Source organism: Pararge aegeria, chromosome 17, assembly GCF_905163445.1.
Source record: "Pararge aegeria chromosome 17, ilParAegt1.1, whole genome shotgun sequence".
NCBI classification, from domain to species: Eukaryota; Metazoa; Arthropoda; class Insecta; order Lepidoptera; family Nymphalidae; genus Pararge; species Pararge aegeria.
The window spans coordinates 12,616,854-12,632,662 of record NC_053196.1 but is presented as its reverse complement, the minus strand read 5'-3'; the positions used below and the strand labels follow the sequence as shown (position 1 = coordinate 12,632,662).

Genomic DNA, 15,809 nt, shown 5'->3' with positions numbered 1-15,809 from the left:
TGACGACGATGACGATGCTACTAGTGAACTCCAAGAAGAACAATATGTTCCAAAGCAATCGGTAATTTATTATTTAAAACAGTAATACACTCATATGTTCATACAATATGCATGTACCTATTTACCTGTGGGTATCTTTAAGATAAATAAATAATTTGTGGAAAATTGGAACGGTCGCAAAACTACGGGAAATTGTCAAGGGAAGAAAGAGTCTTTATTACAGAATTGTAGTAGCTGAATTGAATTAGTTTGCTGCTTTATAACTTCCGAGTATCTACTCTATCAGATGGTATAATATATTGTTATAAGTACTTGCAAAGTTAGCAACGACGTAATCTATGTGCCATTCATTACCTAAGCTAGTCTTGTAGCTAAACACCAGGTGTGGGATGACTCTGCATTTTTTGACGCCACATATACCCTACATTTGGCATAAACTAAAGGCGCCAAATAAACTAGAGGCAAAAGCATTTTATTGTTTCCAGACATCTGTAAAAAAATGAGAACAGTTTTAAAAATATTCTATCAATTTCATGATCTTTCTACTATATTACAGTAATATGTAATTGTTTTATAAGAAAAATGAAAATGAAGATAAGGGCCTAAAATATTAAATTAGTATTGTCACGCGTGTATAATTTGAAGTTCGCGGGCATTACTTGTCTTCCGTCTACTGACAAATTAGCCTCCTTTCTCAAGCCACTATTATAACATAATAACTTATAGTAAAACAAGAATTTTATCAATATAATTGAAGCAAATGGATTTGTTAATAAATTGCATAAGAATATTTTAGAGCAGACAATTCGTTGCTGTATTGATTAACCTCACCTTCTGTTTCGCGCATGAATCTGCTGCATTAAAAATTAGTCAAATTGAGTCTTACATAAGTTACTTTTTTCTAAAATAACATAAATATAACAACTTAATAACTTGAAATATTACTTAAATATTTATGGAATACTTCAATGTTTAGTTATTCGTTTTGTGAATATAAAAGATAGTCACAGAATATGTCAATACTGAAATATCCGGTGTGGGAAGCGCCCTCTCTAGCATGACACTTAAAATCAGAATTGTCTTGTGGTGCGGTGCAGGAGGTGAAGTTACTGCCAAGAATTCTCTGAATTCTACATATCTTATTTCAATAAGTGTATTAATATAAGCTACAGTGAGTATTCAAGATTTCTTATTCGTCACGGGTTTAAATAAAATTGTGGTTTTAAATTTTTATTAGGTTACACTAAGATACACTAGCCGGGGAACTATCTACGTCACACACGTGATTTATAAATTATTTAAGTTATAATACGCAATTAAAACAGTATACAGGCGTAAATTAATACATTAGATACATGTCGAAGTTGCTTAAGGCTAAATCTTCAACGTTTTCTGCCATGTTATGGGAGACTAGTTAGCATGTGATTATAGCCTCTGGAACCCCATTTTAGCATAATTTGACGAAAGGTCAAGTTTACGGTCATCATAGATAATCGATTTTCGGTCGGTAGGTTGAATAACTAAGATTTCTGTAAGGATTTGCGTTTAGTTCTGTTTTATAATCCTTGAATGTGTTATGTAATACCTTTAGTGTAATGTGAATTGGAAATGGTTTATTGCGAATTTGTTGACCCTGACATACCTGGCACACAGTGCTGACTGCTCCCATCTACCGCTCTTGACTAGCGGAAAATCGTGATGTGTGGGGGATGGATGTGGACTTAGGCGTTAAATTTAGAGTTCAATGACCTATGGCATTCGTAATAGTTAGTTGAATGGGTTACCTATCCATTTTTAAATTATACGAGATATCACGTTTTTCTTATTGTAGCACTTTATGATTTTAATAGGTAACAGTTTTATTTTGTGAATGCACACAAAAAGACAGCTTAGGTAATTTTATTTATGTATAAACAAAAATTAATTGATCTCCTTCTAGGAAATGGCTCCCCCATACTATGCTGATCTGGGAAAGAAGTCCAGTGATGTCTTCTCAAAGGGATACCATTTCGGATTTTTCAAACTTGACCTGAAGACCAAGAGTGAGTCTGGGGTTGAGTTCAGCAGTGGCATCATCTCCAACCAAGAGAGTGGAAAGGTAATAAACCATAATCATAATGAATATTAGCATAAATTGTCTCATTTATTTAACTTACTGTATTCAAAAAGTGTTTTATATGTATATAGATTAATAACTAGTAATCTTACAGTAGCTAAATACTTAAGTTGCCATCACACAGTTAGCTGGATGTTAATGATTTGGAGTTTCAGTTAATTTGAAAGTAGACATGTGGCTTGCCAAAGTAATTTGGGTGTAAATGTCTAATCAATATAGTAGTTGCAAAGATTCACTCAGAAGTTGCGATCTAACTCTTTGGGCATATTAAATTGATATGCACACATAATAGCTTAGAGCTATACTGGTCTATGTAAAATTTGTCACTTAAATATTATTATATGTGGACACAGATGATATTTATATAAAATAGATTCATCTAAATTTACTTACTATGTGAAGAAAATAGATGTACAGACTTTAATGTTCTATCATTGCAATGTAAGATCTAACTTCATGCATATAGAATATGTGTATATGCACAGGTAAAAGGCACTAAAAAGCCATACTAGTCTTATGTACAATCTGTTACTGGTGCATAAAATATGGTCTACATGCACAGATAATAGTAACATAGAGTACATTTATTTGCAAGTATTGATCTTATGAAACCTTGGCATAGAAACCTACTTACCAGAAAATCCATACTGGTCTATGTAAAATCTATCTCACTGGTGCATTACAGAATTGTTCTACATGCATAGATAATATAACTATATATTATCCAAATTAAGCTTAATTTGCTATACTCCGCGAAAAGCAGGAGAATCTGTGTGGTGTAATTTATAATTTCTTCAATCCTTATACCCCACACCAAACAGATCTTCGGCAATATACCCTCTACGCACGTTTCGCTCCGAAACCGGAGCATCATCAGGAGATGTTGACTTTACAATGAACTTAACAATTATTCAATCCTTATACCCCACACCAAACAGATCTTCGGCAATATACCCTCTACGCACGTTTCGCTCCGAAACCGGAGCATCATCAGGAGATGTTGACTTTACAATGAATAATTGTTAAGTTCATTGTAAAGTCAACATCTCCTGATGATGCTCCGGTTTCGGAGCGAAACGTGCGTAGAGGGTATATTGCCGAAGATCTGTTTGGTGTCGGGTATAAGGATTGAAGAAGTTATAAATTACACCACACAGATTCTCCTGCTTTTCGCGGAGTATAGCAAATTAAGCTTAATTTTGATAATATATCATGGTGTTCCGCAAAGTAACGCCTGCTTCGATCCAATATCCAATATAACTATAACCTTGAGATACTTCAGAGGTTCAAAAACATTGACGTTAGAGCAATCTCTGGTGCACAGAATATGGAAACCCACAAATATTTTGAATCACCAACTTCAAAGTTGGTGATTCAAAATATTTGTGGCTACAAGAGGCTTGAGAAACATCTTAACACCTTGACACAGAGATTGCTTATAGACACAAAATACTAAATGCCTGAAAAGATAGCACATACTAAAATTGGACAGAAGATAAATTTATCAAACTACAATTAATTCAATAGGGGAGGACATTTGCTGGAATAATTCTCGCAATGAAATACAACAAACTATAACATTTTACAATCTTATTATGGGTGGAATAGCCAATGGCAGATGGAAATAATAAATTGAAATAAAAAAAAATTATTGATCTCTCTCAAAAACCTTGACATAGAAACCTACTAGTCAGAAAATCCATACTAGTGCTCTTTTGCAGGTTTTCGGAAGCCTTTCATCCAAATATGCTGTGAAAGACTATGGTCTGACATTCACAGAGAAGTGGAACACTGATAACACTCTTGCCACCGACATCACAATCCAGGATAAGATTGCTGCTGGACTCAAGGTCACACTTGAGGGCACCTTTGCACCACAGACTGGGTAAATAATACTTTCTATTTAATTTTACCCCAATTGTCATTACCATATAAGGCTTGTATTAAGATTGAACCTTGAGCCATTAATGGTTGAAGCCCTCAATTCCTCTCCTGTAAAAAAATTAGATAGAGAGTGATGATTATTAACAATGACTGTCTTTGTTAGTTTTACTGAATGAGGTGAATATTACATAAGTTAGTCAAAACAAGGAATCTCTTCATCGTTTACTTCCTTCATAGCTTTATTTATTACAGCCTTCCATCATGTTCTATACTCGACCTAGCGACGAGCGACTAGCCTGTGATTGACTTAACCTGGTCCGACTAGCGACGAGTTGATAGGGCGCGTTGTCTTTTACCATTCACCTTACCTACCTATATTACCTTATCCAAATTACTGGGCAGGCGTCTTTTTTGTGCATATGTTCATTTGCTGAATTCTTTATTTCTAGATTATATAAGCGAGAAGCTTTAGCAAATTGCAACTTACTAACTTACCAGAAAAGAAACTGTTAACTGCATTTCAACCAAAACCAGGAATGATCTATTACAAAGATTTGGCTATTTGTAATTTTCTTATTTACTAGAACAGAAATACCCATTAGCGAAGGTTCGTTTAATGATGCCATGCAATTAGGAATTTAATAAACTCTTTTATCCCATCCTTGTTAGCTTCTTCTAATCTTACACATCATCATACACATCAGGTGAAAAGGCACTAAAGTGCTAACTTGTGTTAAACCTATTGCAAAATAGGAAGGATTGCATGAGCGACAAATAAAATTATTGGTTTCATGTGTTGTTTTATTTTGCAGAAGCAAGACGGGTAAACTCAAGTCCTCATTCGCAAATGATACTGTAGCAGTCAACACCAATTTGGACCTTGACCTAGCAGGACCCATTGTTGATGTAGCAGCTGTATTAAAGTACCAGGGCTGGCTCGCTGGTGCACACACACAGTTTGACACACAGAAGGCAAAGTTCTCCAAGAACAACTTTGCTTTTGGCTACCAGACCAACGACTTTGCACTACACACCAATGTGTAAGTATGTTGTTATAAGTGTATCATTACCGTAATTGGTTTTGTCCTACTCATATTTGCCCTTACTGATTGATAGACAACCTACAGGACAAATTGCTGAATGTAGAATTTTTATATCCGGAGACATCTTCGATCATTCTAGAGGTGAACTAAGAAAAGGCAATAAATTTTATATCTTAAATTTCTCAAGTTATATCAATGAAACTTTGTATGTATTTGAGCTTTTGGTGAACAATAATACATACACATGTTTCACAGTTTTGAAAATACTACATTCAAACTAGAAATGTGGTGATAAAAGTTTTCTTGATCTCATAGGATACCAAAAATTTACCACTCAATGATGGTAAATTTTTGGTATCCTATGAGATGGCTATCCACTAGTTAATGCAGCTAAAGAGAAACTTGAATCACACTGTGACCACTGAAATGTAAATGGTTCGAGTTAGCATTACATAATGGTACTTTGGCAAGGCAGAAAAAAAAACATAATATTAGTTAGAGTGCAGATAAAATACAACATAGTTGACTGCATCTATATAGAAGGCTAATTTTTACATGTACTTGGACAGTTTCATAATAATCATGTTATACAGGATAAATTTCAGTGTTACTCTGCAGTTTTCTTTCAATTCTTAAATAACAGGTAAAACAGGCTAAAAACAGCTGCTTGTATAGTATGTGGGGGTTTGTGCACAATCCCATGTTCCAGTATCATGTTGAGAGTAACAACTTGTATCTATTAATCAATTGTTCTATTTTTAAATTGTCACCTCACTACAAAGAAAAAGAAATATGAATGTAAATCATTGAAAGTGGTATATTTGAATAAATGAAGTTGTTGTCTTGTCTCATTATGTTTCTTTACCACACTATGTGTGTGTATTTAACAGTGACAATGGCAAGGAGTTTGGTGGATCCATCTACCAGAAGGTGTCAGACAAGCTGGAGTGTGGTGTGAACATGAAGTGGACATCCGGTTCCTCGGACACACTGTTCGGAGTGGGAGCCAAGTTTGCGCTGGACTCTGACGCTTCCCTCCATGCCAAGCTCAACAACAAGTCTCTTGTCGGTCTAGGATACCAACAGAAGCTACGTCCAGGTAATAAGATTCTATTACGAATATGTTTCAAAAACCTAAAACAATTAAATTTCTCCGAATGAGAAAAAAAGTTATTGTTATCTTATCACCTGATCATCAAAAACTCTCAAGTACTTGCCAATCCTAAAAAATAACAATATTTAAAAGTGGAGCAATAGATACAGAAATCATAAATTTCATATTCTGTGAGATTACAATACAAAATTATATTACATTTCATTTCAAATTAACAAGATATCTCTTGAGTTACATATTATTTTATTCTATATTAATTTTTATTAGATTTTCTTTATAATAAAGCATTTGTTTGTTCTTTAGTTTGCTGCGATTTTATAAAGAAATGTAATAATCGAACTTGAGCAGAGTCAATCTGTATCGCCACTAGCATTCTAGCATCTGTATAACCTTCGGTTGAAATTTCGCACGTATTTGCGATTCCTTAAAAAATCATAAAACCAATAGATAGATCTAGTTCTCTACGTTATCAAATGCCACCTGATAACAATCACATCATACCATACATTATTATCTCACGTTATATCTAGTTGTCTAAGTATGATTAATAGCAAGTTCTAACATTTTATCATTTTTCCAGGAGTTACCTTGACGCTGTCCGCTGCCATCGATGGGCAGAACTTCAATGCTGGAGGCCACAAAGTGGGCGTAGCCCTAGAACTCGAACCCTAGGCATTTACTAAAGCCAGCGGCTTATAGATATGTAGATTATACATAAAACATAATACCACATTAAATGTTATATTGTGAAAGCGTATGTATCACATAAAACCATACTTTCCAAGTGTCTCTTACTATACAGTATTTTATCCGTCTAACGCATTCTTATTCGTTCTAAAAGTCTTTTTTGGGTGCAAACGCTCATGCATAGCGCCACTACAGGGTTACTTTGAGAATACTTTCGAATTTAATTCAATTCTTATGCTTGGGGAGTCGAAAGATTCCGAAACATCAATAAAGTTCAGAAACATTTGTAGAGTTGATTTTTTTACTGATCTGTATTCTATAAATAAGTTCTTTCAAATATACCAGTAGCGCTTCGACGTGTAGCGTATCTTTATATAACGCCAAAGCGATCTGCCCAATCACCATTTTGTTGCGAATTAATTTTATTTGAATAACCTATTTACTATCTGTATCATCTTGTAAATAAATACACCTACGGTGTGTATACTATTGATTGATTGTGAATTAAATGAATAGTCTGTTGGAATCAGTATAATATTTGTTTGTGTTTCATTGATAACCTGTTTCATGACTTGTTCCTATTTCCCCATCCTTTAGTTCAGCATACAGTTACATTTTTTTAGTATCTTCATTCTCTTATAAGATTGTGAAAATAAACTTTTTTAAGTATTGGTCTTGTTTCTTAAATATATCTGGTACATTTCACGATAATATTTTTGGATTTGTCGATATTTCGACCCAAGTTGCATGGATCTGAACTGTGGATGATGAACTGTGTTAAAATGTTGATTAACCACGAAAATCTTAGTTTCAAATCTTTAATTGGTCTTTTTCATTTCTAGAGTAATTTAATGCCGAAGCTGAGATTTTTTTAAAATATCGACACTGGCGGTATATTATAATTTCCTTAGTTTCTTTTTTTTTTTTAAGTGTTATTTTTCAAATAGCGACACTGACTGACAAACGATTTTTTTTCTGAGGTACATAAATGCGGCACCCGATGTGAGACATCGACGGCCTAGCAGCGGAAATTATTAATCTATAGCAAAATTTATAATTTTACCGAGACAATCGATAGCGTAAAGCGTTGCAATTAAACAACGTTGACGTTATTGTTAACTGTATGATGGGTGTAAGAATTTCTAAGTCTATAGTAAATCAATGATCTAAACCTTTTCTCCGTGACTATCAATATGCACAGCCATCGATCCCGTTCTGTATTAATATAGTATTAATAACACTTCAGTAAAAGTGTGGTGTACAAACCATAAGCAATATCTCATGTAGAGTGAGGTCAGTGTGCCCAGTATTCAAAAAGTAACGCGTTGATCTGTGCAATGTCTTGCATGGGGCATTTCTATTTATCATAGGTCGACGCCATCCCCATTTATAGTATAAATGCGAAAGTGTTTATTTGGTCTTCCTTCACTCCCTAACTAAACAACCAATCAAGTTGATTTTTAGCGTAGAGTTTATTGAAAGGACGGAGAGTAACACTGTCTTGTTCTTTTTATCCCAGAAAAACAAACAATTCCCACGGGATTTTTTATACCATAAGGCACTTGTCTCACCGGCAACGATTAACGAGTAACGAGTAGAGCTAGAACTAGAAACGAGTTAGCGAGACGCGGGGAGCGAGTGCGTAGTTCCGATATTTGTGTAGCTCGGCTATAAGTGAGTGTGTGTTATCTTTCATGGCTCTTGTCGCTCAGCGACAAACTAGTGAAGCGATTGCTCGCCGGCAGTGTGAACAGTCAGCGATCAACTGTTTGTATATGCATCTCTTTTGTTCACACGGAAAGTATATCTATTGTACGTTTCTGAAGCGAGAAAATAGCCGATAGTTAGTCGTTTTCTCGTCGTTGGTGGGACAACTGCCTAATAAAGGCGCGCAACAGCTAGTACTTAATCTAAAGACTTAAAAATGTGCGAGTATGAAGTACCTTTCTTCTTATGCGTTGTCTAGGGCTAATCTTTACCCGCATAGTTAGTTAATGTTCAAAGAAGAAGACTTTGGATGGTTAAAAGTACGTTTATTTTAAGTATACATATGAATTAAAAATTACTGGATCATCTCTTCTTCCATAAGTTTGGCCATCCACTCTGGTTCAGCTGCGGCGATCTTCTCAATGAGACCGTTGACTTGATAGCAAAGACTTTGAATTTGCTTGTCCCATTGCGGCAAGATCTCTCGTGCTGTGGACGACAAAAATATACTTGAGCAATCACAAAATCGTATAGCCTACGTAAACAGTCCTAAAAATCCTTTGTCTTACTGACTTTCTTAATAAACAACATTAAGAAAATGATAGCATGTAGCAGTAGGTATTTCTAGTGACGTGATCCGTTTATCAGCGCCTCGCTGAGTATGTGGAAAGTATGCGCGAATTTAACAATACAAATATCCCCCATATTTGAGGCCATAATAGCATTAAGTGAAACCTGTTTGAATAAAGATATATATATACTCAATCTCAAAACAAACATCGCTACGCTCAAGGCACGCAAAAATAATAAATGAAACCTGTTTGAATAAAGATATAGATACTCTATAAACATGAAAAGCGTTGCGCTCGAAGCATGCAATAAATAAATGGAACCTGTTTGAATAAAGATATAGATACTCCATTAATATAAAAAGCGTTGAGCTCGAAGCACGCAAAAAAAAATAAACCTGTTTGAATAAAGATATAGATACTCTATTAACATAAAAAGCGTCGTGCCCGAAGCACGCAATAAATAAATGGAACCTGTTTGAATAAAGATATAGATACTCCATTAATATAAAAATCGTTGAGCTCGAAGCACGCAAAAAAAAAAAATAAACCTGTTTGAATAAAGATATAGATACTCTATTAACATAAAAAGCGTCGCGCCCGAAGCACGCAATAAATAAATGGAACCTGTTCGAATATAGAATATACTCACTCTCAAAATGTACAACAGCGCTGATCTGATCGATGTATCCGTTCATCCGCGCCTCGCTGATCATATGGGAAGCGATGCGTTCGGCACGAGCTGGGGGTGTCTCGAGCAAAGCGCCGAGCTCTTCGAACGTTATGTTGTTATAGAGTTTACTCGCTGAGAGTAAGTTGTGCTCGAATACGGCACGGTCTAGTATCGTTGATCCGTCCGGTGTTGATGCCTGGGGAACAAATAGGTTGACAGTATTGCTAAATGGTTGAAAAAAACCAACAAATCTTTGTAGTACAGAAAAAAAAAATGTCAATCTTAACTATATTTCTGACTTAAAGTTAACTGAAAACCTCCCTGGCGCAACGGTGAGCGCTGTGAATTGAAGTAAAAGGTCCCTGTTTCAATTTCCGGCAATTTGGGCATTTACAATTTCTGAATTTTCTCTGGTCTGGTCTGGTGGGAGGTTTTGGCCGTGGCTAGTTACCACTCTACCAACAAAGACGTGCCGCTAAGCCATTTAGTACTCCGGTGCGATGTCGCATAGAAACCGATTAGGGGTGTGACTACAATACTTCCTAACAGGTTAGCCCGCTACCACCTTAGACTACATCATCACTTACTGCTAGGTGAGATTGCAGTCAAGGGCTAACTAGTAAAGCAAAAAAAAAAACTGGCTGAAAGCAGGTTGTACTCGAATACGGCACGGTCTTTATTAAAAATACATACTATATATCCCATCAAAAACTGGTCAATAAAACGAAGTCTCGCAACTCATTTCTTCTACCGTCAAAAGTTGTGAGATCCATGCAATAACAAAGTCGGTTATTTCATTAATGTCTATTTAACTTCTGTCCTAAGTTATTACGTAATTAGCTAACCTAACAACGTCTTATAATGACGATATCAATATTAAAAATCTATTATTGTTGATGTTACCTTCTGATGAGTCTGCATTAATGCTTCAAATTCATGAAGTTCTGAGCGACGGATGATGCGATCCAAATACATCTTCTCTAGTATGGAATACGCCGGCAGTTGCTGGCAACGCTCGTCCTTGAACAGTGTTGCCAGCATTCTAGAGCGTTGCTGACCTTTAATTAAAGGAGATATTAAGTACGGGCCTTAGAAGAGAGCCACTCAACACGGGATGGAAATAGTGATGGGAGTTTCTGCAAGTACATTACGTATCGTAAACGCGTCCAAAGTTAACTATATACAAGTTTAGTACGCAAAGTATACAGGAAGAGAGTGTCTTTTATGCAAGTTCAGTACGTATCGTAGACAGGTTGAATGTCGTTTATGTAAAATTAATACGTATCCTAAACACGTCGAAAGCGTATTTTATACAAGTTTAGTACGCATCGTATACAGGAAGCAATGTCTTTATAGATGCAAGTTTAGTACGTATCGTAAACAGGTCTGAAGTGTGTTTTATGCAAGTTTAGAACGTATCGTAAACCAGTCGAAAGTGTATTTTATTCAAATTTAGTATGTCTCTTACAAAGTTCGAAAGTGTATATTATACAAATTTAGAACGTATCGTATACAGGTATAAAGTGTCGTTTATGCAAGTTAAATACGTCTCGTATACAGGTCGAAAGTTTATTTTATACAAGTTTACTATGTATCATAAACATTAGACAGATTGTAAGTGTATGGCATGAAGTAATGCCCAGCGGTTCCGTGCAGACCTGGCAGATAGGGGGGGTTGTTTTAGTCCGTGCAAGTCGGACATGCCCTGCCATTAGGCAGAAGTCCGAAGAGATTTTTTCCTCTGCGATTAAAAAAAAAAAAAAGGCTGCAAGTATATGTATATTTCATCATCATAATGAGCCACTGCTGGACATAGGTCTCTCGTAGGGAGTTCCAAAATCCAAATTCCTGCACCACTTATTTCCAAGGGCTTCTTGCGACTCGTTTGATGTCGTCTATCGACCTCGTAGGGGGACGACCAACGCTTCGTTTTCAGGTGCTGGGTCACTATTCCAGCACCTTTGGACCCCAAAGTGCATCGGTTCACCGAGCTAAGTGACCCACCCACTTTAATTCAGCGACTCGCTGAGTTATGTCAGTAACTCTACAGACCTAATAATTTCTGATTTGATAACAAAGAGATACAAATAACATAGAGATACTCCTAACAGAGCCCTATCCATCCCTCGCTGCATGACTGTGAGCCTTCTTATCAGGTCCATTGTAAACGACTTGTTTCGTTTTATTAGCGATCGATGATAATGCTTCAAAACTAAGAATGCATGATTGAAGAAAAAAATCACGAGTGCAATAAACACTCAAAGTATATTATTACGCAGAAGGCGTACCTGCAGAAGCTAGTACTGTGCAAATAAGCGCATTTCTGAGGCAGGTCATTCTCTCGTCATCATGTATGATATTGCGATAGGAAAGCTCGTTATATCTCTGTGCTGCTTCTATGAACTTCCTGGAACACATGCAAAAATATAATTTTTATCATCATCACCTTAGCCCATAAATGCCCTAGTGGTCACGGACCTCCCTTGTCCTCATAAAAAATGAAAAAAAAATTAATGTGAACATTACAACTTGTTTGAAAATGAAATGAAATGAATATACACTTTATTGTACACCTAACAGAAATTAAATTATAAACAAAAACAACACAATAAAACATAGGTACAATGGGCGGCCTTATCGCTAAAAAGCGATCTCTGCCAGGCAACCCAATCAAGGAAAGGAAAAAAACAAAAAAACACAGACTTAAGGGTTAGGTTGTACAAAAGAGCAGAGAGAGAGAGCAGTTAACAAATTAAAAATATATATATATATCAATTACTATATCATACAAAGTACAAGCCAACACAAAGAAAAGTTTGTTTGTTACATACTTTAGGTTAATATTGTTATAAATCACAACAGAATAAATCGCTAGCGAACACACTAAGCTGAGCTTATTATTGTGCGCAAGCATAGCAAGCAATTCTCGATTATATAATATCTCGATAGATATAGCAAGTCTCGATTTGTCAGTACTTTTATCAAAGCCATATGAGTACTTTTGAAACTTCAGGCTCCAGACTATCTGTTTGTAGCTGCTCTAACACCAGTTAGGAATACAGACTCTACAACGAAGAAGTTGGTAAAAACTCAGGAAAAGACCTGGGACTTTATCCCGAAAAAAAATGAGACAACGGTGCTGGGGGATATGATTTTTTTTATTATTACAAGACCGATAAAATATAGGGAATATCTCCTGTGAGCACTTACTGTTGCAGCGGTTATGACGGGAATCACATGTTAAATAGACAAGTAAGCAGGTTATATATCAATACATTTCGTAATATGTATTTTTTAAAGCTTCATTTGGATAGAAGCAGGCGTTACTTTGCGGAAATCCATAATATATTATGAAAATTAAGCTTAATTTGCTATACTCCAGAGAATATGTACGGTGTAATTTATAATTTCTTCAATCCTTATACTCCACACCAAACAGATCTTCGGCAATGTACCCTCTACGCACGTTTCGCTCCGAAACCGGAGCATCTTTAGGAGATGTTGACTTTACAATGAATAATTGTTGAGAGAGCTTCATTTGTTGAAGAATTTGCAAAAATTCAATATAAAAATTCAATAGTACCATTTACCTTTTAAACCATGCCAAATGGCATTAAAAAGATTGGAGACATCTCTACATATCTATACTATTACACTGTATAAAGAGAGTAAGGATCTATCTTACTATTAAGGCTAGTAAAGGTCCTTTTTTCACCCCACAATTGCTCTGTTTAGTAATTTTGATAGTGGATCTCTGTCTATATCTTATAAACCATACCTACCTTCTATAATCCAGTACTCTAGCATAGCACACTTTGTAATATATCTGCAGTTGTTCATTAGTTGTCTCTGCTTGCAAAAGAGATGCTCTGTTCACATAGGCCTCTGCTTGCACTGGATCATCAACTTCCAAGTAAAGGCGAGCAATCTTCAAGTATGTCTCCAGTTTATAGTCTACTGAGTATTGCCTGAAAGTTAAAAGATGCAATCTAAATTAGCTTATGTGTTTAATTTATAGAGATTTTTAAAATATCAATTGTCTTTTTTTTTTTTGGTATTCTACCAAGCTGAAACTGAAAAGAGAATGTGCCATGCATGTAAGATAATTTAACAAAGTATATCTTTAGTATGGTGTTCATAGCAGTAACCTTTTTTGTTACAAAATTTTAGTTACTTCTATCCAGACAATGATATAGCTGGCCTAGTTGATTAACAGGAAAAAACTAGTGTATTTGCGCTGAGCCTGTCGTCCCCTGAAGAGTGTGATAGGGGCAGATGTAGCTCAGACCAATTTGACGAGATTGTTGTTTCATATTCCCCTGTTTTCTCATCAAAAACTGAACAGATTAAATTATTTTTGACATGAAAATTATGTATAGGTTCCTTTTTTCATATTTTCTTTGAGATCTCTGAACATTGCAGTAAGAGAAGTGTATTTTTGGTCATTTCACAGTGCTTGATTTTCTAAAGCAATTAAAATACAAGCCAGCCAATCGTACGCACACTGCAATCCTTAAAACTAACAAACTTTACAATGAATACTACCAATAAACCCGAAAATGATGAAAAAGACAAGTAATGTTTTCAGTAAAAATAACATTTAAAATATTTAATTAAGGTGACCTGAGCGAACTTTACATGATTTAACTTAGTTCACTTAGTATAACTATAAAGAGCTCTTACTTCTGTCCAGTCTCTAGAGGTATTCCAACAAGAACATTTGCAGCCTCCTTCCAGTTTTGATTGCGCTCATAAATGTCAGCCAGATGCTGTCTGATACTGGCAACCTGAAATTATAAAAGTTGATGTGTGAAGAAGAACTCCTTATCTATTCCACAAGTATGCACTTTTATTGTACGTATGTTTTACAGGATTGTGTGTAGTTGACATAAATTCCAGTTACATATTCAACTAAGTAATCTATTCAACTAAGTAGTCTATTGTTTACCTGTTCCTCAAATGATATAACTCTTGGTTGTATCACATCAAGCGCAGAGTGAGACACATCTTGTGACACACTATCTGGTAGCACAGCTAGGTGAGTGCTGACATCTGTTAGAAGCTGCCGGGATATCACCAAGCTTACATTTTCATTTACAACTGAAAATTTATTATTTATTTATTAAGGACACTAACAATATACATATATACCAACTCATTCACTTACATGTATATTGATAACAAGTGACCATGATATTCACAAAAAAAAAATAATAAACACATGTAAATACAGCAAAAATAATCATAAAGACATGAAGGAATAGGTGTATGTACAATAATAATTTTTAAATCAGTTTAATGCAGTATGGTTTCTCAGGATAATCCTATACTTGACCTATGGCCCCATCTGAGAATCCAATCACTAGTTGAACATGCTAAAACTGGACTGAAAAGGAAATTATGGGTTGATAAGCCCTTTAATGAATTTATTTACTTTCTTATAGATCCTTACTATAGTCATTAGACAGTTCTTAAAGCAACACACCAATTGGTACGACAGCTAGGAAACTGAAATGATAAGTGAAAATTTTTGAACAGACCGAATCTTACTTCATTTTGCACTGTTATTATAATAAAACCTAAATAAACTTAAAACTTACTTGCTTCCACAAAAGCTTTTAAACAATCAGCCACTTCTTCCTCAGGGTTTTGAAGTATTTCTCGCAATACGTTGCGGTATCTAAAATAAAATAAATTTTATATTTTTAAAACACTGCACTCGTAATAAAGGCAATTTCGCTTTGAAATTAAATAGCTTACTTTTCAGCCTGATCTTTGTGTAAACCACCCCAAATCCTTAATTCACCTAAATACTGGCGTACGCCTGATAAATTGAGGGGCATAATTATTAAAATTTATTAATTTATTATCGCTAGGTATTTTAGTAAAAAGGTTACCAATTTGATTTACGACCGTGTTTTGACTTTTGTCTTATTTTTCAGTGACAAATGACAATTAAATGCTACTACAAAATTTTGACATTTGACAACAACCTTGCCAGGCTAAATAATTAGTT

The 15,809-nt window shown here is 35.2% G+C and overlaps 2 protein-coding genes across 3 annotated transcripts; one reads left to right on the top strand and one right to left on the bottom strand.

Moving 5' to 3' along the window:
• The first annotated feature begins 1,060 nt into the window (after positions 1 to 1,060).
• On the top strand, positions 1,061 to 7,383 carry LOC120631026 (voltage-dependent anion-selective channel-like). 2 transcript variants are annotated; one of them, XM_039900416.1, is made up of 6 exons: positions 1,061 to 1,171; positions 1,940 to 2,098; positions 3,838 to 4,001; positions 4,813 to 5,040; positions 5,934 to 6,142; positions 6,738 to 7,383. In XM_039900416.1, exons 2-6 carry the CDS (start codon positions 1,943 to 1,945, stop codon positions 6,827 to 6,829), a joined length of 849 nt encoding a protein of 282 aa, XP_039756350.1. In that variant the 5' UTR covers positions 1,061 to 1,171; positions 1,940 to 1,942; the 3' UTR covers positions 6,830 to 7,383. The 2 variants fall into 2 exon arrangements, with proteins under 2 accessions (XP_039756350.1, XP_039756351.1); XM_039900417.1 differs by lacking the exon at positions 1,061 to 1,171 and adding an exon at positions 1,489 to 1,507.
• A 1,479-nt stretch (positions 7,384 to 8,862) lies between these two features.
• On the bottom strand, positions 8,863 to 15,738 carry LOC120631206 (COP9 signalosome complex subunit 4). The gene is made up of 9 exons (XM_039900685.1): positions 15,554 to 15,738; positions 15,394 to 15,473; positions 14,742 to 14,893; positions 14,477 to 14,580; positions 13,576 to 13,761; positions 12,082 to 12,200; positions 10,697 to 10,851; positions 9,773 to 9,989; positions 8,863 to 9,040 (listed from the first exon to the last, which is right to left on the bottom strand). The coding sequence occupies exons 1-9, from the start codon at positions 15,634 to 15,636 to the stop codon at positions 8,907 to 8,909; spliced, it is 1,230 nt and encodes a 409-aa protein (XP_039756619.1). The 5' UTR covers positions 15,637 to 15,738; the 3' UTR covers positions 8,863 to 8,906.
• Positions 15,739 to 15,809: the final 71 nt, after the last annotated feature.

What these genes read in the sequence shown, in the direction of transcription:
- LOC120631026 (XM_039900416.1), top strand. Translation starts at nt 1,943, where the DNA reads ATGGCTCCCCCATACTATGCTGATCTGGGAAAGAAGTCCAGTGATGTC. An exon ending in TTTGCACTACACACCAATGT is followed by an intron (nt 5,041 to 5,933) that starts GTAAGTATGTTG and finishes TGTATTTAACAG; the next exon opens with TGACAATGGCAAGGAGTTTG. An exon ending in CCAACAGAAGCTACGTCCAG is followed by an intron (nt 6,143 to 6,737) that starts GTAATAAGATTC and finishes TCATTTTTCCAG; the next exon opens with GAGTTACCTTGACGCTGTCC.
- LOC120631206 (XM_039900685.1), bottom strand. Translation starts at nt 15,636, where the DNA reads ATGCCCCTCAATTTATCAGGCGTACGCCAGTATTTAGGTGAATTAAGG. An exon ending in CACAGTACTAGCTTCTGCAG is followed by an intron (nt 10,852 to 12,081) that starts GTACGCCTTCTG and finishes CTTTAATTAAAG; the next exon opens with GTCAGCAACGCTCTAGAATG. An exon ending in CGCTGTTGTACATTTTGAGA is followed by an intron (nt 9,041 to 9,772) that starts GTGAGTATATTC and finishes TGTCGTCCACAG; the next exon opens with CACGAGAGATCTTGCCGCAA.